The following is a 24,098-nucleotide window of genomic DNA, read 5'->3' as shown; positions in this document are numbered from 1 at the left end:
TCATACAAATACACAATAAAAAGCACAAATGCTTGCAAACTTGCAGTTATTAGCCACAGCAAGCAGGGTGTCTCCTCCAAGTCAGTGAGTTTTACCAGTGAGAGACTTAATTCTCTTGATAATCATCTCTGGAGCCTCTGATCCCTCACAATGAATGGTACATGGTTTCAAGCTTCAGCAACAAGCACCTGTTGATCATTTGGATGAGGTGATCCTTTAGTATCACTTGTCTGAAGACTGACAGAAGCAGTCCAAACTAATATGTTTGTTTCTTTGTTTCGCGGCACTCAGCAATATTCCAGCTATATGACGGCGGTCTGTAAAATAATCAAGTCTGGACCAGACAATCCAGTGATTGACATCATGAACATCGATCCACGCAATTAGGTTTGATGACATGTATCAACCAAGTCAGCAAGCCTGACCAGCCGATCCTGTTACGGCTGTTAGTCGCCTTTTACGACAAGCATAGTCGCCTTTTACGGCAAGTATGGGTTGCTAATATGTATAAGGAAATGAAGCTGACATGTATTGTTGCAATTAGGAATCACAATGCATCAAAAACTGTTTATCATGCCTGTGATGACTAATATTTTTACATTCAACATTCTGGAGTGAGTGAGTTGGGTTTAACACCACTTTGGACAGTATTCCAGTTCCTGGGTTATATCATGCGTCAGCTTAATGCAGGATGAAAGCCTGAAATGAAGCAGGTCTCCGATATTTTGGTGAAAATCAACCATTGAAAATTGCCGAATATAGGACTATAGCAACCCACGCTCACGGTCAGGTAATGTGACTAGGATGATTGCATGTCATCATATCCTAATTGAAATCAATGCTCATGATGTCAATCACTAGATTGTCTGGTCTAGACTTGATTGGTTGGTTTGTTGTTTAACGCCACACTCAGCAATATTCCAGCCATATGACGGCGGTTCTAGACTTGATTATTTATAGACTGCCTTCACATAGCCGGAATATATCTGAGTGCGCTGTTACACAATATACAAATAGTAACATGTTGAGGTACTTCCATGTCATGATTATGCTATCCCGAAACATGTTATTGTTAAAAGTATGAATACTGTGTCAAATGGTAAAACTCCCATAGCATTATGATAAATGTATATCTGTCAGTTTGTTATACAGTAAACTATGTTTATAACGAACATGCTTATAATATAAGGGCGTTTGTTATAAATGTAGTTTTTGTATTTGAAATGTCTGTGTGATGCTAAATCCCCCATTATAGTGCAGGTAATTGTGATAAACATGGCCATCCGAAAACCTAGGATAGAGTCATGGGTCGGCATGTGGTTTATATCATCAGACGTAAATTGATGCACAAATTCATCTGTACATCTAGGTATTACCCCTTATACTTGTAAGCATAAGGGGGTCACAATGATTTGTTTCTTTTCAAATAAGGCCATTAATATTTTCTTGTGTTTCTCATCTCCATCCTCAACCATAAAGAGGGCAGGCCAAAAACAATTTAAAAACATTTTTTAAAAATGTATTAAAAAAACAATTTTCACTAATTGGGGAACATATTTTATGACATTTAAAAGTTTAAACACTTGGTACCTGTCTTTAAATCAATTTATGATGAAGATCCACACACTTTGCTTCAGAAATGAATGTTTAATAAACACAGCTGAAGAAACTACAAGCTGATCTTCAATGTTCTTTATGAGTCACATCTTTTTTTTATCACATCAGGGCTTTCCACAGCGGCAGGAGATAGGAAACTCAGAAAATATGGACAGCCGAAGAAGAAATTCCACCCAAGGAAAAAAACATAACAGAGTTTGTTGAGGAAACAGAGTGCAATGCAAGAAATAACTGCATCATCATAACCATTTTACTGGTTAACAAATTTCAAGGTTATAAATCAAGTTATCACTAATATTCACGTCTCATGTCCTTTGTGTCAAGTAACCATGGTTACATAATGACATAACTATACATACTCTTATGACTAATGACAAAACTTTTTTTAAATTTCAACTCAAATCAGTCTCTACTGAAGTGTTTGATGAGTGGTATCTGCCCAATGCCATCAATCTGGCGTTCAAATTAAAGAACAGTGTAAATGTAAGTTGGTGCGTATATTCAGAAGCTACCTCAGATAATACATCATGTGCCTTTTCACACGTATACAGCTTTTTGCTGGATGTGATTCAGAGCTCCAGATAAGCTTTTGGTGTTGTGGGTATTTTACCCATGCATTTTAGAATCACTGGGTATCAGTAATTCTATCTTGGTATTCAAATTTCTGTTACCCACTAGTTTTTAAACATGTGGGTATTTAAGTCCCTGCAAACTGGTGTTGTGTGGGTTCGAGAGCTTTATAGGACTCAAAAATACAAAAATACTTCCACAAGAAAGTGTGATGGCAAATGATCATGATGTAACCGTCATCGTGGAGTTTGGCATGGTTGACGGAATGCCCCTTTATAATTTCAAAATAAATTGCTGATTTGCCGATCGAATACGCAGGGTTACTTCACAATATTTTGATGATATGCACAAGTTTTATTTTTCTAGCGTATCTGTAATGTTTGTTGCATATTTGATATGTTTGGATATTATTATACTGCATATTTCTGCATTTCTGATGCGTATTTTACGCATATACGCAGCTTATCTGGAGCTCTGTGATTGCTACTAAAATAACTAGTAGTACTACTACCTGCACTGAAACATACTGACAGAACACATAGAAGTAGTTTGGTCATTCTGTAATTTAACCTCAAGAAAATTGCAACAGAATATTTTACGACTGTTTCCTTTTAATTGAATGTATTTGAGTTTGTATTAAAAAGTCTACCCAAATCAACCTTCGGCAAAATGGTTAATTCCCGCATCAAAATAGATAAAAACCGACGAGGAGAATATGGCATCTACGGGCCGCCGTACATCAAGAAGAGCTCGCAAAGGGAGATAATTCGTAGTGATCCTGCTAGTGCCTTGGAAAATATTCAGAAAAAAAACAACCATAACGGAGCCGTATTATTTCATGGTAAGTTGACAAATCACATTTATTTAAAAATGTAATTAATAATGATGAATAGCAGTTGGCTTCCAATAAACTTCTAACCTGCCCATCAACCATAAATTGTGTAGCGTCGTCTGCTATGTAACTACGGCCGCACCAGCAGAGAACATGTGTGTTAAACACGACCGATAACCATCTTCCTGTCTTTTATAAATACATCCAACATTGTTACAATTATTAGAAACATAATTATGTGAAATATTATATCGAAAAGTGGACCCTCCTTGATAAAATAAAAAATGCATGGAAGCCCATGAGTGACATGATGTATAATCATTTGCGTAATGCGTACGTAATTTGCAATTCATTAAATTCATTATGTTTTACAACCAACCTTGACAATATTGATATCGGAACAAGTTACCTATTTCTATAACACCCTATATTGACATTTCTCGTCTTGAGTGCATTTGTTTTACTGTTTAAAGTCACAAAATTAACTCTTTTATCCGGCTTAAAATCAAATCTTTGTACTCGCTACCGCCAAACAAAGATCTGAGGACATCCCATTAGGGGTCGTGTCAGAACGACCTTTCATCCGACCTATCAGAGCGTCGCTTACCAGATCATGAAAGTGACAGTCGAAACGTGTTTTCTAATCATGTAACCACGAAATATTTGACTCGGGGTATTCCGAACGACGGTTACGGGTTTTATGATTATATCCATACAAACTAGGAAATCTATAAGCCATTCCAGAGTGTTCTTATCAGTTTTAATTTTTTTAATCGAGAATACGTCAAAATATGTTTCGAAGCGTAGTCGCCAGTTTAAAACTAGTGTCGTAAAGCTCGAGAAAGCTGCCTTCTGATTGGCTAATGTCGATTTCTTCTCAGTCATTTCATTGGTCGGTCAAAATTCGAGAAAGGTCGTTCTGACGTGACCCGTAATGGGATGTCCTCAGATCTTTGTTTAGCGGTAGCGAGAACTAAGATCTGATTTTAATGAGATTGCTGTCGGGGGCACGGGTGGCCCAATTGTCTAAGGCGCCGCGATTCGCTGTGCAGAGTTGCGTCCCTTGGTCACCCCAGAAACCTATATGATTGTGGGTTTGAATCCCGGTTCGCCCCGATTATGTTTCTAGGTTTGTCAGCACCATACCCGTGCTCGTGGGTTTCACCGAAGAGGTAAACGTCTAAGACCTGCATCACTTCGGGCTTTCCTCCCACATTAAGCTGACACACCGTGATAAAACTGGAATAATGGCAAAAGCAGCGTCAAACCCAACTCACTCACTCAGGTGTCCCACGCCTTGATATAACTGAAATATTGCTAAAAGCGGCGTAAAACCATACTCACTCACTTGAGCGTTTGCCATATTGCTATGCTATGCAATAGTCTATGATTATCTTGTACTTATACTCAAATTGATTAGATTCGCTCACTAAAATAAATGAATCTATAGTCAGTATAGCCTGTGTTCACTCAGCGTATCAGCGACAGTAATAGATAACCGGCTGACATGAGTTTCGCCGGGGCCCCTTTCACCAGAATAGACTATAGTCGACCAACTACCCATGCGTTACCAAGTTTCAGTTCTTTATGATATTAACATATTTATTTCAATAAAGTGGAGGGATTGGCAAACAAGCAAATTTTGCTTATCTGAATGCCTCTCCCAAACATGATACGCATACAAGTTACAATGTATTAAAGTGACATGAGAAATAGCATACATGATATAATTGACATTAAAGATGATAATTGTTCTGTAAGTGTTTTATTACTGGATTATCTTTCGAAACTACAGCTACGTTATATTATTTACATCTAGCACAACAACATCACAGTATCATATGTCCTTGCCGTAAAAGGCGACTGTTCTTGTCGTTAAAGGGGACTACTAACGGGTTCGGGTGGTCTGACTCGCTGACTTGGTTGATGCATGGAATCGATCCCAATTGCGTGGATCGCTGCTCATGATGTCAATCACGAGGTCCAGACACGATTATTTACTGGCCGCCGTCATATAGCTGCAATATTGCTGAGTGCGGCATTATACAACAACAACAAAATTAACTTCTGAAATATGCAACCAATATATTTACTTAAACGAATGAGTGTTCAACTATCAGTAGTTGTGAATAAGCATCGGAGTTTATAAAAGTTGGGATTTATACGACAATAGTTTGGTAATGATTTTCTTTCAAATCTAAAACAAGTGTACTTGAACATATGATATTCATTTCCCCTTGTACGCGAGTCACAATTCGGGCAGAGTCTCAATCAAAGGAACATTCTGCCACGACCCTTTTCTACGGACAAAATAGTATTACTTGTACGAAATTGTAAAACTTTACATGATATAGTTCTTTAAATGATATATGAAGTGTGATTATCTTACATTTGAATATAATATGTATGACTTCATTCCAATATTTGAAAATCTATTGCAGCATTTAACTTCTCGGCCACTCTTCATATATGTCCTCTATTTGACCTTGAACTATTATAATGAATTAAATTATATATTATTATATAAATTATTATAAAGTTGTATACCCAGATTGTTCTTAGTTTAGTTATATTAGAAAGAAAACTATAATAAATTTGAATCTCTTCCTTCCTACGAATATCCAAGAATACGAAAATACGAATTATATAGGCCTATATCTTGTGACCTTGAGAAAGGTCATTCCCATGAGTTGATTTTGGTTGACTTTTTTTTCCTGAAAGCTGACATGCTACCAAATAACATAAAGTATGAATTAATTCTGTTGCAATTGTCTTGAGGTTGGCCATTAATTTCGACCAAAATGACCAGACTAAAGCTCAAATGTGTCAGTTAATACTGTCTCTATTAAATAATAAAATTTCAGGATCAGGGATTCATCTAGGCCTGCTTATTGACAGATACTCGGCCAGATGTCTGCTACAAAAGTAATCAAAAATCCCCATAATTGGAATCAACTTTCCCAATTCATGTAATGATCAATCAATAATATTATGGTATTTCACTGATAACAGAGCCAGTAAAGAGGAGTGAGTAAGTCTTTTTAGCAATATTCAAGCAATATCATGACAGGGACACCAGATATTGGCTTCAGACATTGTTGGTTGGTTTGTTGTTTAACGCAGCACTCAGCAATATTCCAGCTATATGATGGCGGTCTGTAAATAATCGAGTCTGGACAAGACAATCCAGGGATTGACATCATAAGCATCGATCCAAGCAATCGAGACCGATGACATGCATCAACGAAATCAGCAAGCCTGACCACCCGATCCCGTAGGTCGCCTTAAAAATTACAGCAAGCATGGGTTGCTGAAGACCTATTCTACCCCAGATCTTCAAGGGTCTATAGTGATGTTGTAATGATTGATTACAATCAAAGATTATCTGTTAACATGCCGATATATAATGATTGACTGTGGTGTGCTTATTAGTGTTTTTTTTAAACAACTTATAGAGAAAAATGCTACTTAATTTCAATTTTATATCATATATCATCCATCAACATTATTATTGTTTTGATCTGTAAATGACAACAGAAATATATACAATACCAATATGCAACAATCAAGTATTTCCATTTGTGTTAAGAAATAAAATATTTCATGGTACAAGGTTCTTTGACATATATGATACCACATATTATATATGTATCAAAAATAAAGAAAAGAATATCAGCCAATCATAATCAATGATTGATCAAGTTGGAACATACTGATCATGACCAATGACCACTGATTCCCCAAACTAGTAAAAACTATCTTTTCCAAAACATGTTTGGGGAAACTTTAAAACTTACTTTTGCTTACCAACCTTTTCCAAAATAATATCGTGAAATATTGCTTTATGTAACAAGTTTACTTGAAATTAACTTTTAATTCTTGTGAATTAAATTGTGACTTTTATTGTTTGCATCCTTCATTTTGTCCACGAACATGTGTAAACTAGCAATTTAGCACAAAATTGACCCTACTCGTGAAAAACATGCAACAACCTGTGGGATAAAAGGAAATAAAAGATGGAATAAGTATGTTAAACTAGCCACTGGTGTTAAACAATGTGCAATATATAGCACCAATAGTTAACATATGTGGGTTAGTGTTGAGTCATAGCACAAATGTTTGTTTTTTTCCCACTGCAAACAAGATGATGCATCAATCAGCTCTGTACTGAAAATGATTACATTTATTCGGTAAACCGACTTGTGAACATAACAGTCCCTAGGCTACTGAAGGCGTTTATTATTTGTTTATTATAAAGGGACCTGTGTTGATAAAACAAAAATGGCTGCCACGTGTGGATGTTGTAAACACACCGTTGTTTCAACAATTGTGTTTGAACACGACATCAGATACTGGTCATATTAATGTCTGAATATAGATAATTACACTGTGTTTTGCCTTACCTATATTCCCACGCGATTGCCTCAAAGGGATAGTTCTTTCAAAGCGCCTAAGTTCAGGCGATGAATCCGATACAGCCATTTCTTTGATTTGAAATTGCCACCTTCACCTATCCCAGGATGCAGCGCTGTGATCTATTTTTAGGTCACTGCCCGTTGACTCGTAGCGCACCTGTCAAAACTGTCAACGCGTGGAGTCAATTGAATGATCCCAGTGAAAGGGTTTTAGTAATCACCAATCATCGCGACAGAATCATTAATCTCCGAACTATTGAAATCTTAAATGAAATTATGCTCTATGTAACCGGAGACCATAGAATAATGGTCTCTGATGTAACTGTAGGCAGTGATGAATGACGTAGGTCTACTGTATATCGTATATGTACACCCGCGCTTGCTTAAAGTTATTCATATCTCTCAAGAACAGCTGATATATACACATTTGAGGTTGGTTTGCGCTTTCACTCTCGCAGTGATTCCCCGACCTTAGCAAAAATCTTACCGCAGGAATATTTAGATTGACATTAACAGTGAAAAAAATTTTTATTTTATGCACTGCAATAAGAACTATTTCTGAAAAGTATCGACAACTGTGAAATAGGAAATGCATGATTAAAATTTAATCTGGTATGTGCATGAAGGTCGTTAATATGAGAGAATGTAAAATATCTTGTTTTTAAATAATTGAGTCACAATTAATTGACTTGTTGAATCACTTAACGATACGTAATGTATCTGTTCATGGGTTTAACTTGATTTGGAACAGGTGTTTAAAATTAAAATGTAGTGATATTGTATGGTTTGATAGAGATTTCTTAGAATTTGACAAATTACAAAATATATAGAAGACAAAATAACGAATAGACAAAAAATATGGATAACATATTTTATTGCCTAGTAATATTTTATTGCCTTATCTTACAGTCTTACTAAGCGGACTGTAGTGATGTGTACTTCCATCATCACATGGGCCATATGATTGGTCTGCCTCACAGTCCCTGAAACATATTATTCCCCAGCCCAGCCCTGTGACGCAAAAACTGTAAATGAAGCAAGTCTAGATTTTCTTCAATCCACCGTCTCACTGGGACTCCTTTTCAATTTAAATGGAGTTCTTTGTTTCTATGGATAACATATATTTTCAGAGACTAAGCGTTAGTCTATATGATTGATATATAATACCACTACACACAAGGGAGGGGATAAATTGTAAATCTAATTACAGAGGTATTACAATCCTGAACATTCTGAGGAAAATAATTATTTAAATTGTGAATAATAGTTTATAATTTTGATGTGAGATGTATGAAAACTTTCAGAATCGCAGTGTTGCTTCCGCAAGGGTTATTCTAATTTTTGGATAATTCATTTTTCTTACAGTCAGTTGGTCGCCTTAGATTTGGTAAACTGATCCAAATTATGTGTTTTAGATACAAGGGAGTGTCACCGTACATGGTAGGTTATATGAAATCAACTTATGATAGTGTTATATTATGTTTTAAATACAATAAGTTATTTCCAGACATTTTTAATTGTAATGAGGGAGTACGACAGGGATGCAAAGTTGTTTTCATTATTCCAGTATTTAAAACTAGTTTAGCTTATAAGATAGAAAGTTCTTTTTACCAGTATATGCAGTTATATCCAGACTTAACTCATCTACTTTTGTTACCGTTTGCAGATAATGTGGTTTTTATCCCTGATACTGTTGTAAGTTTACAACAATACTGCAACGAATGGGGGAATGAGTTGGGTTTAATGCGCTTTTAACAGTATTCCAGTTATATCACGGCATGTCAGCTTAATTTGGGAGGAAAGCCCGAAGTGATGCAGGTCTCAGACGTTTACTACTTCGGTGAAACCCACGAGCACGGGTATGTTGCTGACAAACCTAGAAACATAATCGGGGCGAACCGGGATTCGAACCCACAATCAATTTATGTTTATGAGGACGTGCAATTTAGGAAAGATATATTGTCATAACTATGCATGCACGAATAATGTGGCTGATGTAAATGGGCTGACGGCCTACACCCATCCATGCTGAAGTAAATCATGATGATGAAAACACGTTTGATTTCATGTCTGTACCTATATATTGTTACGTGGTTCTGAAATATAGCCACACGAAAACAATATAGATACACTTGTAAAAGGTGCACTTTAATTTGTTTTTATAATCTCTTTTTGGGGCGCTCGGGTAGCCTCGTGGTTAAAGCGTTAGCTCGTCACGCCGAAGACCCGGGTTCGATTCACGACATGGGTACAATGTGTGAAGCCCATTTCTTGCGTTCCTCCTCCGAGATATTGCTGGAATATTGCGGCGTAAAACCATACTTACTCACTATTATCTCTATTGGACTCCATGTTATATGTTCTCATTCCAAAGCAGCAGAATAGAATAAGCGTTAAGAGACCAATATTAACAACACTGAAGAACTAGTCTCAAGAACACCAATAAAGGGTGTTATAATAACATTTAATGGAAATACTAACATTTGTAAAAAATACCCACTGTTGCCTAAAATACACATATCATGTTCTATCCCCTTACTGTCGAGCGCCAGACAGGGTAACAACAAGCGTCATCTTTAAAGGCATTTTGGTAAACGTGCCTAGGAATCAAACCGCCGACCTCTCGCCCTCCGCTCTCTCCACTACGCCACGGAGGTTGTCTCATACCAAGTAAATACACACGCTATGCAAATAGGTATTTGTTCAAGAGAATAAAGAGTTTGATTTAATATGAAGAAATGTCCATTTGTAATTATTTAGACATTCCAAACAGCAAACTTCCGAAAGGCGAGTTTCCGGATTAATCGGGGTCCGGACAAAGGAAGCTACATTGTACATGGTCATGTATACACGGTGTGCTGCAAGTAGTTCATGGTAGGTTATCTAACCCTCGTTAAAATCTGTGCAGATGAACTATGGCCATGTGCCTTTTGACAATCGTGCTTTAGATCTCATCAATTGAGGCAAGTTAATCATAATCACGTGACCAACCGAGGCGCATGATCTCATCGAGTAAAGTTCACCAGCGGGGATTCCCCATTGGACTTTCCAGGACTAAACCTTAATAGAAGTATCTAGACTTAAGCATTGCTGAAACAACTAGGACGAACTCTTGTCAGCAAAGGTAAGTATGGTAACATTACAAACGATTATTCCTCATTATTGAACTATGAAAAGAATGTCATGTATGTGTGATTTACTTGGACGTATTCGCAGATAAACGTCATATGTATCTTAGAGAGTTACACTGTCACAAACGTGTCAGAAATTGGCGTCTTACAAAACCACCTCAATCCTGGGCCCACAAATCAGCAAGGAGATATTAGCGCCAGATGAATGTAACCCCATGTATTACATTGATATTTATTTAAACCAGACATATCATTGTCACTAATGTTATATTTGTCTCTTAGTCTCACTGTAGCTGTGAACTGCACTACACTGCAGCTAGTCTCACTGTAGGTGTGAACTGCACTACATTGCAGCTAGTCTCAGTGTAGGTGTGAACTGCACTACACTGCAGCTAGTCTCACTGTAGGTGTGAACTGCACTACATTGCAGCTAGTCTCAGTGTAGGTGTGAACTGCACTACACTGCAGCTAGTCTCACTGTAGGTGTGAACTGCACTACATTGCTCTTAGTCTCAGTGTAGCTGTGAACTGTACTACTCCGCAGCTAGTCCCACTGTAGGTGTGAACTGCACTAAATTGCTCCTAGTCTCACTGTAGGTGTGAACTGCACTACATTGCAGCTAGTCCCACTGTAGCTGTGAACTGCACTACATTGCAGCTAGTCTCACTGTAGCTGTGAACTGTACTACTCCGCAGCTAGTCCCACTGTAGGTGTGAACTGCACTAAATTGCTCCTAGTCTCACTGTAGCTATGAAATGCACTACTCCGCAGCTAGTCCCACTGTAGGTGTGAACTGCACTAAATTGCTCCTAGTCTCACTGTAGCTGTGAACTGCACTTCACTGCAGCTAGTCCCACTGTAACTGCGAAGTGCACTACACTGCAGCTAGTCCCACTGTAACTGTGAACTGCACTATATTGCACTTAGTCTCACTGTAGCTGTGAACTGTACTACATTGCACTTAGTCTCAGTGTAGCTGTGAACTGCGCTACATTACAGCTACTCACACTGTAGCTGTGAAATGCACTACACTGAAGTTAGTCTCAGTGTAGCTGTGAACTGCACTTCACTGCAGCTAGTCCCACTGTAGCTGTGAACTGCACTATATTGCACTTAGTCTCACTGTAGCTGTGAACTGTACTACAATGCCCTTAGTCTCAGTGTAGCTGTGAACTGCACTACATTACAGCTACTCACACTGTAGCTATGAAATGCACTACACTGCAGTTAGTCTCAGTGTAGCTGTGAACTGCACTACACTGCAGCTAGTCTCAGTGTAGCTGTGAACTGCACTACACTGCAGCTAGTCTCACTGTAGCTATGAAATGCACTACACTGCAGCTAGTCTCACTGTAGCTGTGAACTGCACTACATTGCTCTTAGTCTCACTGTAGCTGTGAACTGCACTACATTGCAGCTACTCTCACTGTAGCTATGAAATGCACTACACTGCAGCTAGTCTCACTGTAGCTGTGAACTGCACTACACTGCAGCTAGTCTCAGTGTAGCTGTGAACTGCACTACATTGCAGCTAGTCTCACTGTAGGTGTGAACTGCACTACATTGCAGCTAGTCTCACTGTAGCTGTGAACTGCACTACATTGCTCTTAGTCTCAGTGTAGCTGTGAACTGCACTACATTGCAGCTACTCTCACTGTAGCTATGAAATGCACTACACTGCAGCTAGTCTCACTGTAGCTGTGAACTGCACTACATTGTTCCTAGTCTCACTGTAGCTGTGAACTGCACTATTTGGCAGCTAGTCTCACTGTAGGTGTGAACTGCACTATATTGCAGCTAGTCTCACTGTAGGTGTGAACTGCACTACACTGCAGCTAGTCTCACTGTAGCTGTGAACTGCACTATTTGGCAGCTAGTCTCACTGTAGCTGTGAACTGAACTACACTGCAGCTAGTCCCACTGTAGGTGTGAACTGCACTATATTGCTCCTAGTCTCACTGTAGCTGTGAACTGCACTACATTGCTCCTAGTCTCACTGTAGCTGTGAACTGCACTATATTGCTCCTAGTCTCACTGTAGCTGTGAACTGCACTACATTGCTCCTTGTCTCACTGTAGCTGTGAACTGCACTACACTGCAGCTAGTCCCACTGTAGGTGTGAACTGCACTACATTGCTCCTAGTCTCACTGTAGGTGTGAACTGCACTTCACTGCAGCTATTCCCACTGTACCTGCGCAGTGCACTACACTGCAGCTAGTCTCACTGTAACTGTGAACTGCACTATATTGCAGCTAGTTTGACTGTAGCTGTGAACTGCACTACATTGCAGCTAGTATCACTGTAGCTGTGAACTGCACTACACTGCAGCTAGTCCCACTGTAGCTAGGAACTGTACTACACTGCAGCTAGTCTCACTGTAGCTGTGAAAGAAAGAGCCGGCATGAACGCCACACATGCGCAGACCAGGGGCCTTGTACTAACCTACTGGTCGGTCGGTTCGCTCTCACAAGGTGTCCGCTATATGCAATTTGCGTCCATAAGTATGTCCAACTGCATTTCCTGTTGTGATGGGATGCTCAGAACTGCACGATGGGCAGACCCTAGCGGCCCTCGTGCTTGAACTAGCTGCTATAGTGAGGCTCGATCAGCATTGCTAGGTCAACATGACTTTCTAGTTCTATGAAAGCCCTCGATTTCCTGGAATTGCCAAGCGTACTCGCCGCAGTCAAACGTTAGCTACTAAATCAATGGTATTTGTTTCTAGTGATTTGTATTCTACAATTATGTGCATAGTTTTGAAACCTATTTGCACCCTCTGGGATCAACTAATGAACTTGACATAGCTCTCATACCCCTACCGTGAGTATACCTCATTATACTGCAACCTTAACACAGTGTCAACTCCCGTCATTATTTACACGTAACACGGAAAGAGATGTAGGGGATTGTTTGCACGTATTGAGTTGTTACGGGGTGCGTGACGGCGGAAACTCTTCAGGTCCGTAGGAATCATGCTTTTTGTATTGATTTGTGGACCCGACCTTGAGTCACATCAGCATCAGCCGTATCGAAGTCATGAGATGATACGGTCAGAAGATTATGTAATGAGGCTATATATAATATTTCAGATGTATATCATATGACGAGTAAGCCAGAGTATTTGGATATTTTATGGTATTTATTAAATATTTGGAGATTTTTAGAGACATACATGTAAACTATTTTGCAGATTATTTTTGCAGGTAATTTTGTGAGATTGTACTCTAGATATATTGTAATATATGGAGGTATAACTATCGATATGTAATATATGCAGAATATTCCATAGAAATGTCATAATATATGGAGGTTATAGTGTCGATATGTAATATTTGGAGATTATTCTCTAGCATAGCATAGCATAGCATAGCATAGCATAGCATAGCATAGCATATAGAGGTTATATTATTGTCATGTAATATTTGGAGATTATTCTCTAATTATGTTATAGTATAGTATATAGAGGTTATATTATCTATATATAGTATTATAGCATTTTAGCTTTTGACATTTTCGTTTTTGTTTTTGACATTTCCTTTTTAGTTTTTGACATTTTTGCTTCACATCTCAGCGATTCAATAGCTACTTGAAAGTACATTTTCCATGTTTTCGGTTGTTTTTATACATGATTTATCACATATTTGTATGGCAAATTGTGTTAATTTGCAAAAGGTTACGATAAAAGTAAGTCAAATATCCAAATATTGAAAAAAAACAGACTCCATGTCCCTTATGGGCAACCGTAATAATAGTATATTACAGCTAAAATGGATAGAATTATAATACAAATACCCGCATGTTAGAAATCTGCGGGCCACTGTAACTAGATGGCATAACGCATATTCCCTTACGACAGACTGCATGTTGCCTAGTCTATAGTTATGTGACGTCACCCGATCAAGGCCAAGGTCGAATGGCGTCATGTATTTTGATTGTGACGTCCTCCATTATTGTTCTATGATGTTGCCATTTGCAAATCAATTACCTCCGTTGTAGGTTTTTTAATACAGACACTTAACCTCTGCCGCTGTTTGTTGTTTGTTCATTTTGGGATCAGCTATAATTAATTCTATCCATTTTATTTATACTAACGGTAACGATATTTTTCCGGGCATTATCATTTGCAAAAGCCTACGGTTTTTAATGTATGGTGGGTATATTATCGATATGTAATATTGACAGATTATTCTATAGCTATATCATATTTCGAGATAATATCATTGAATAAAATATTTGGAGATCATATAGATGTATGTTTTGAAAAGATAGTATCGTATAACATATTTGGATATTATTTTTTTTTAAATATCATATCTGAATAATATATCATAGGTATATAAAATTTGAAGATTATATTTTTATTAATTTTAAATATTTAGGTAGTTTAGTTGATTGATTTCAGGTGTGATTTGTTTTGATAAAGAAGTTGCCCCCCTGGATTTTTTATAGAAAACATTTTTCCTTGTGAAAATTAACTTGAATAAGAAATGAATAATCTTATTTGCGACTACCTCGCTGTGTACTCGCCGCAGTCAAACGTTAGCTACTGAATCAATGTTATGCTAATGTCATCAAAGTGGGTGAGTTGGGTTTCACACCGATTTGAACAGTACTCCAGTGTCTGTGTTCACGACTTGTCAGCGCGATGTAGGAGGTAAGCCAGAACTGATGCGGGTTCCGGACGGGTATGGTGGTAACGCACCGAGAAACATAATCGGGGCAAACCAGGATTCGATCCCACGCTCATAGCTTTCTGACATGCCCAAGGGACGCACCTCTGCACGGCGAATTGCAGCGCCTTAGAAGACTGGGCCATCCTTTTCATATTTTTTAGAGGTTTATCTTTCTTTACAATTATAATTTTACTTTTATCCTTATTTATCAGTAACTGTCAGTTGTAGAATATATGGACAACTTATCTACTCTTTACTCTAACCTGGGCACTGTGCTATCAATAATGATAATGTAATCAGTAAGCCACTGCATACCTAGTTTTACTGATACATGTTTGGTTGTCATACTCCAACAATGTACATGTAGTTAGAATATATAGTCCAAAATACACTCTATAGTAACAGAAAATAGGAGTGAAGATAATTGACCCCCTGAAGGACACTGAAACAGCATTTGAAAACATATGTAGACTAAATTTACAGTCACAAATTTTCATATACTTAATTATTATGATTAATCAAGACACACATCTGGTTTTTTCATATTTTTTATAGATCAAGGAACAGTGTGGTATGCCGTAATTAGGGACCAAGCATTGTTTTATGATCTTAAATGTCATCTATGTATACGTTATCAAACATATTATACATATTAAACAATTATGAAATGCTAACTTATTATTAAGGTCCTTATTCATTGTAACATTATAACACTGACAAATAATACACCCGAGTGACTGTACAGTGACAATGTATTGTTGTGAGGAATCAAAGAGTAAAAGCGGATGTATTTGTGACTGGTCCATTTACACCCAGTATGATTCCCTGTCTTTAACACAAAGAGGTATCCATTGTGTAACTCACTCAAGTATTCTTGTATTTCTAGGTATGTACCACCTCCCAGCACAAGAAACTTCTGTTTTATAAACTGACACCGACGATGGCAGAGCCAGAGGCTATCACAGAGAGCCATGACAGCAGGCCTGACGATGGTGATCAGGTAGGAGATATTCGCAGAGGAATCATAGATACTGGGGATATATTGACGAAGAATGTTATTACAACGATATTGATGACAAACAGCATGTCTCTGACGAGGATAAAGATGGTAACGAATGTATATGTACATTTAGAGGTATTTTTATTGGACCTTTGAAATACATATTTGAAGGTCAATTGTCTCTATTAATTTCCTTCAGACTCAAACAGTACTGTATCATCGGACATCAGATGAGACCACGATGGCATCCATGACAGTCACTGATCCGCACATACCAGAAGGGGCACATGGTCGAATAGCTTCAATACAAAATATTGGCCCGCCACAAATCACTGATCCAAGTGAGTGTACAAGAGTCAGTGCGTACGTCGACCAAAATGTCAACCAAAAACTTAAATACATTTTATTCTAAATAAACAGAGTATAATGTAACTTTAGCAAACTTATCTAAATAGATTTTTTTCATTGACTCGCAGATATTCAGCAAGCGATGCAAAGACTTTCACTGTCATCGGTTCCTAGTGGTGAGTATAATGCGATGGGAGGGATTACGTGTGTGTTGGGCTAAGGATGAGGAGGGGGACGCTACAATTCATAATAATGTGGATGTACATGAATGGAGAGTTGTTCTGCTGTTAACTTGTTGATACTGTCTATAATACTGTAAGATAATATAAAATGTCAAGGCCAGAGAATAATCATTTTCGATTATCTGATTCAATTGAACATAAAATGCAAATTAATAAAATTATATGGATGGATCACTGAAAATCAGTGATGACACCAGGTGTTTGCAAAAAGGGTAAGCATGCCCAGCTCGACAGGTAACACCCGTCACTCATAAAATTTGCATGAAAAAGTAAGTGTTTGTTCGTTACTAAACGATGCACAGCAGTACTGCTGCCATTACACTCTTCTGATATCAAAGGGGTAGGCACTGAAAGTTGACATTGCTTTTGAGAAGGGCCTTCAAACGATACAATGCATAAAAGGGTAGTTAGGTTATACTTTCTTTCAACTAACATATAGATTTGCGCCAGGTGGAAATTTTAAAGATTTTGATTATTATTCTAAAATTGGAAATGTTTTAATGTCTCTTTTCGAGGTGTGAACCATGGGGAGATTTACATCACGAACGTTTTTAACCACTTCACTGTTACAAGAGAAACGTCATACGGTGCTGTGGAAAAAATTCCAGGTATGTGTACTTTCATGACGTAAAATATACATTTGTTGAAATATGTGTAGAACAACACAAAATATATTAGAATGTACTTAATTTGATCATTTTAACGAGAGATAAATTATACAAATGTTATATGTTGATGAGTGTTACCGTGCATATTCATATCCATATATTATTTCCTTGTAGCTATGGTCAGAGAGAAAATGAAATCTGCAAAAGACATTTTTGTAGAAACAGAAGCTTATGAAAATGTCTATGATGCTCTTGAAAACGACGGACATGTGCTCATTTCTGGATCGCCTGGTTCAGGTAAAACAACAATGGCTCTTTACATCATGGATAAATACCGAAGAAAGAAATACCATGTGAAATTTAAAGATGATGTGGCGGATTTCAAAGTTGAAGATCATGTTAATCTGAAAGTACCAACTCTGCTTGTCTTAGATGATGTGTTTGGTCGCTTTGCTCCTACATCTGAAGTGAAAGTTCATTGTACAAAGATATTTGATTATTTGGAAACACATTTCAAACGTTTGGAGGAAAAGAGAAAGAAAACACAAGATGAGGATAAAACTAAAGTTGGCGAGGCATCTGAAATCACTCTGAAGGTTATCATGAGCAGCAGGACAAACATTTCCAAGCATCAAATTGTCACTACTATGTTAAACAAATACAAAACATCCTTGTTCAGACAAAGTACTATAGCTGATCTGACAATATCTGAGCTAAAAGAACATGAGAAAGAATCGATACTTCGAAAACATTTGGTCAAATCGAAATTGGATCTCACTGATCATGACATAAAAACCATTACACGGTTGGAATATAAGACACTGGGTTTTCCATATATCTGTCAGTTGTTTGCAGACAGTTTTTCGTCAAAGGACGAAGCTGTGAAATTCTTCATGGAGCCCTGGACATATCTGCATGACTTGATAAGCAACATATTCTCATCTGATGACCCAAACTACAGAGCTGCAGTGCTACTGCTTATGGTCCTCAATGACGGAACACTGAATTTGATTCAGCTCCAACAGGCTCGACCAAGTGGGAGGAATATTGAACTTCGAAACAAAATAGCAAAGGTTGAGGAAATACTCCAGGGTGTATGTCATCCAAATCAGTTAAACAAAGCTGCCAAAAGCGAGATTCGCACTCTTTTGGTGTCTGAAGGTGACGTGATGTCATTTAGTCACCCAACTATCTATGATGTTGTCGCGTTTGTTGTAGGGGACATGAATCCCGACTTTGTCCTTGAAAACTGCAGTCTCAAATTCATCATCGAAAGGACAAAGGTTTCAGAGGACCACAAGACAGACTATCCAAGTGGAGGGGATATACACAGTTTCATGATACATCTTAGACAAGATGCTGCTGTGGGGTTGGTGGAAAGACTCACAAGAGAGATCGTTGACGGTTATATTGCTCTTCCATTGTCACATCAATGTTTCTCGCGAGCAGATATGGCCGAATGTCTGTTTACAAATCTCTCGTCACATCGCAACATTGAACAATATTTGCATTCTTGTGATAAGCAGCATGGCATGGGCTTCTTGTACTGGTCATCATTCTCCAGTACTGGTCCTGTGAGCAAAATGTCATTTGAGCACACCAACTTTTCTGTTCATGAAATCTGTGAAGGATATCTTGGTTGCTGTATGAGTGGAAACTTGTCTTCATTACGAGTTCTCATTGAAAACTCGAAGAACATATTGGACAAAGTTGCCTCCACTGATGTTGGCGACATCTTCGGTATCAAACAAGAAACAAGACAGTTAGTTCGCTCCTTATCAGCTTGCAGCCCAACCAAAACAGAAGTGCCATCTGATGTTGAAACACCTCGATCGCATGGTGACAACAAAGATAAATTGATTCATATAGCAACTGCGTATGGATTCACTGCAATTGTAGAACTACTGCTCGATCTTGTTGGTATACATATTGATGCTCGAGGAGGAAACGACATGACTGCAATTATGTATGCTTGCTACCTTGGACACAAGGAGTTAGCACAAATCCTACTCCAAAGACAGGCTGACCTGGAACTGCTTGATGAAGAAGGTGATAACTGTCTTCATCTTGCATGCCGAGGAGGATCCATAGCTATTGTACAACTCCTTCTTGACAAAAATATGGACATCAACAAACACGGTGAGCATGCACGTACACCTTTGATGTATGCCTCATACAATGGCCATGGGGACCTTGTGAGGCTTCTACTGAAGAATGGAGCAAAGGCAGAGCCTGATCTGTCTTCAATAGAACAAAAGGACACTTGTCTCCATCTTGCTTGTGTGAAAGGTGAAACAGGTGTAGTTCGGATCCTTCTCGATCAGGGTGCTATGGGCATTGAAGTGACTGGCGAAAGAGAAAGAACACCGCTAATGTATGCTTGCAGGCATGGACGTCTAGAAACTGCCAAAGAACTCGTAGACAGGAATGCCAGAGCAAATGTTTTAGATGAAGGCAATATGAATTGCTTACATCTTGCAGCGATGAAAGGAAATATACCAACTGCTGAGTGGCTTCTTGGTTTGAATGTTGGACTCACTGTTGACTCTGTTAACTCTGATGGGAGAACACCCTTGATGTTTGCAATGAAAAATGGTCACGCTGAAATGGTTGACTTTTTTATTGCAAACGGTGCAAACATTGAAATCAAAGATCATATCAAAAATACATGTTTACACATGGCAGCGATGTCAAGGATGTCGCACTTGTTGGAAGTATGCTGGAAACACGGGCTAGATGTCAACTCGCTCACGGAATCTGGTTGGACACCAGTTATGGCGGCATGTAAAGGAGGACAGGTAGATATTGTCAAAGAATTAGTTGCGAGAGGAGCCAATGTCAATCTTGGAGGTGGTTGCCTATACGTCGCATGTGTTGAGAACTGTCTTGAAATGGTCAAATATCTTGTGTCCAATGTCCAAGATATAGACATCAATGGACGTGGACCAAAGAACAGAACAGCTGTTATGACAGCCTGTTTTCACGGGTACATTGACATTGTGGAATATTTGCAGTCTTGTGGTGCAGACATGACGTGTAAAGATGAATATGAACAAACGTGTCTTCATGTAGTCTGTCGAAGCAGTGCCAACTTGCAGCTTGTTGAAAAGCTGGTAAAACTTCTCTCTATTGATGACGTTGATGCCAACGGCATAACACCTCTTACGTATGCAGTGAGGTCAGACTCCCCTGAATTGATAGGTTGCCTCGTACGAAATGGTGCAAACATTTATACAACAAATACAACAGACAGCCGTTGGCAAACCAATCTCCATACAGCTTGCTGGTTTGGGAATAGAAATGCATGTGCTAAACTTCTTGATCTTGGCATGGATGTGGATGTTCTTGATTCTATGAAAAGAACTCCCCTGATGTCTCTTGCTAAAAGCAAGAAAGATTGCACAGTAGTTGTAAAACTTCTAGTTAAAAGGGGAGCAGATATTAACGTGAGAGATCAGGATGATAATACAGTATTGCATGTTTCAGCTAAATCGGGCGGTCATTCAGCATTTGCAAGGTATATACTAGAGAGAGGTATGGATGTCAATACGCTAGGTGCTTATGATCACAGTCCCGTGATGTCTGCATGCCGAAGTGGCAACACATTAGCCTTTGACTTATACCTAGCCAACGGAGCTCTGCTGCATCTTACAAATGCTCATGGAGCAAGCTGTCTACATTTGGCATGCATGGTTGACACCGATGATGCTCACATTGTTAATGAACTACTTGATCGTCGGGCTGACATCAATGCACAAGACGAACAGAACAAAACACCAGCTATGTATGCCATCAGCAAAGGCAGCGTCCACATCTTGGGACTCCTTTTGGCACGGAATGCATCTCTCACTGCATTTGATAAAAGAGGAAATGCGAGCAGTTTGCTTCATTATGCATGCAACCTTCAAGGCATGACCACAGAGAAAATAGAGTTACTTCTTCAAAAAAGAGGTCTACGTGTAAATGAACCTACCATGTACCACTACCAGACGCCATTGATGCTTGCAGCAAGACAAGGAAATCAGGCCGTTGTAGATCTACTGTTAAATTCAAGAGCTGATCCAAGAATAGTTGATCGGAATGGCAGAAATTGTGTCTACCATGCTCAAAGCCAAGGTCATTATGAATTGGCCGAGTACTTGGCCGATCGGTCAAGAAGATACCATAGGTATTGAAATGCCTACAAACATGTATATGTGAAACACATTAATAGTACATATGGGTACAATGTCATCATACCACGTTCTAAAGGAAACAAAGTTTATGTAACAAATTGTACTTGGTAATACAGTACAACACATTGCAGCATGCAATGGACGGGACTACAGTTTTCGAGACATGGACAAATATCCCTGCGTTCTTGTTGAAAGAAGAGAAAACCTATTTCCATTCCAGATATCCATATTTGATAGTCAGAATTAAAAACAATGAACACAATTCAAAATGTGATGACTTTGTTGTATAAATTAAAAATTCAAACATTGATTTACAATTCCAAAACGTTGAAACACATGGTATCGTTTATTATACTTAATTTAACACATTATTAAGGATAGAAAAATCACATTGTGTAAGTGTACGTAGGTATGGCCTGTTTCTCTAGTATCTCATCACATCTTTGTATACATTCACATGTATCATAACAGAAATTTTATCATTATGTATGTTTTCCGTTTTCTGTTCTTGTTCATATATACCAAATACAATTACATATACATGCATGTATTGATTATTGTGTACATTCTTCACGATTCATACTGAATATTCTTACAAAACTTGTGTCAAACAAACATCAAGTTTGAAATGTTGTAAAGAATATTTTTTGATGATTTGTCAACTTTTTTCACACGGTATACTTTAACGTCTCCATCAAATGTGTATCAATGAATGATTGAATATACATACTGGTATAGTGAAATGAATTGTTTTATCATATTTCTCCATTTGAATATTGTAAATAATGGAATGTGTATTCGTGTATATGTCCAATCATGTACTAGGCAACCTTTATACATAGAGCTAAATATGAACCAGATAAGGTTATTTCACTGATCTCTTTTATTTCTAGCTGAGGTCGGTAAATCAGTGGAAGGGAATTATTTAATTATTAAAAGATATCAGATCATTGAAATACCTTAAACTTTAGTTGAACGTTTTGGCAAGTTTCAGTATTTTGACTTTGCCAATCCGATCAGTAATTCTGATTTACATGTATGTGCATAAAGAAACAGATCAGCAAGACAGGGAGCACAGTTGGTGTCCAAATTTCACAAATTTGTTTTCTATGAGGAAATCCAGTATTTCACATATTGTTATTTTTTCAGCAAACTTCGGGAAACTCAGTAAATATACCATGACCTGAGAGAGTAATACTGTTGTCTTCAGTGCTGAATAACATTGTTTTTTGTATTCTGCCTTTTTATGTGATGTATGGCATTGCCATACACAGATAATAAAGAATAATGAATATCTTGTTTATGCTTTACTTCATCGGCGCTCGTGCATTACCTGTCCATTGATCCCATAGACACTAGTAATCATGATTTCACGCCCACACTGGCGATCACTGCTCAATTACAGTAAGTAACTGAATTCCATAGTTGAATATGACTCAATTAGACATGGGGATGGGGTTCGTTTCCGGGGCAGAATTCGAAAACCATTCAGTGTATTTGATGGAAACTTGGCAAATCTACCAGGCACATACTTAAGTGGTGCCTTTTGATATTTTGGAATTTTTCCAATTTTTATTTTTTTATTTTTTTATGGAATGAAGATGGACATAGACTCATTTGTGGATGGGGTTCATTTCCGGGGCAGAATTCGAAAACCATTCAGTGTCTTTGATCGAAACTTGGCAAAAATTTCAGGCACAAACTGAAGTGGTGCCTTTTGATATTTTGGGATTTTTCTAATTTTTATTTTTTTAAATTTTTATTGAATGAAGATGGACATAGACTAAATTAGGGATGGGGTTTGTTTCCGGGGCAGAATTCGAAAACCATTCTGTGTATTTGATCGAAACTTGGCAAATCTATCAGGCACATAGTGAAGTGGTGCTTTTTGATAAATTTTGGATTTTTCTAATTTTTATTTTTTTAATTTTTTATGAAATGAAGATGGACATAGACTCAATTGGGGATGGGGTTCGTTTCCAGGGCAGAATTCGAAAACGATTCAGTGTATTTGATGTACTTAACAAACATTTCCAAATTTGACGCATCAGCGACCAAAATGATATCATGTGCAATTCCTTTCTTTTTCTTTGTTCTGGTGTTTGTTCAGATATAAACTTGACTTGCCTGTGGATGTGTTTGTGGCGGGTGCCACCGATAGGCCAGGATACGCTAACATTTTCGCGAACACCAGGTATCAAGTTTAAAATGGGGTGCAGTGGGTAGGTATTACCTCAAACGGGCTCTACCGTTTACAGGATTATGTATAAAGTCTTATTATGAAGACTGTTGCGGTAATAGTAACCATGTCTAAACAAACCTTGGACTAAGAAATTGAAGGAATGTGCCACATCATTGTTACATTTCTGCATTAATGATGCAACAGTAACATGATTCAGAACTTAATTTTACTGTGATATACATTTCCCTGTGTTTTAATTCCTTGAATAACTTCCTATTCAATTGGAAACGTGGTTCTCCGTGC

General features: G+C 38.0%; 2 protein-coding genes across 3 annotated transcripts in view; one reads left to right on the top strand and one right to left on the bottom strand.

The window, feature by feature from the left end:
• The window catches only part of LOC139473816 (DEP domain-containing protein 7-like), a 43,653-nt gene that overhangs the window by 12,285 nt on the left and 7,270 nt on the right, over positions 1 to 24,098 (bottom strand). The window contains exon 1 of one of the 2 annotated variants that reach the window (XM_071256575.1): positions 7,423 to 7,515. The exons of the other annotated variant lie outside the window; for it this stretch is intronic. Within the exon in view, the coding sequence (XP_071112676.1) occupies positions 7,423 to 7,501 (79 nt within the window). The 5' untranslated portion in view covers positions 7,502 to 7,515. Of the gene's footprint in view, positions 1 to 7,422; positions 7,516 to 24,098 lie in introns of those variants that run through there. 2 annotated transcript variants of the gene reach the window in all.
• LOC139474027 (serine/threonine-protein phosphatase 6 regulatory ankyrin repeat subunit A-like) lies at positions 15,133 to 22,848 on the top strand. The gene is made up of 6 exons (XM_071256882.1): positions 15,133 to 15,147; positions 16,127 to 16,240; positions 16,440 to 16,581; positions 16,717 to 16,764; positions 17,346 to 17,438; positions 17,613 to 22,848. Exons 1-6 carry the CDS (start codon positions 15,133 to 15,135, stop codon positions 21,611 to 21,613), a joined length of 4,413 nt encoding a protein of 1,470 aa, XP_071112983.1. The 3' UTR covers positions 21,614 to 22,848.

This window comes from Haliotis cracherodii, unplaced genomic scaffold (genome assembly GCF_022045235.1).
Source record: "Haliotis cracherodii isolate W230 unplaced genomic scaffold, xgHalCrac1.p SCAF_3, whole genome shotgun sequence".
In the NCBI taxonomy this organism is placed as follows: domain Eukaryota; kingdom Metazoa; phylum Mollusca; class Gastropoda; order Lepetellida; family Haliotidae; genus Haliotis; species Haliotis cracherodii.
This window is presented reverse-complemented; position numbering and strand designations above follow the sequence as displayed.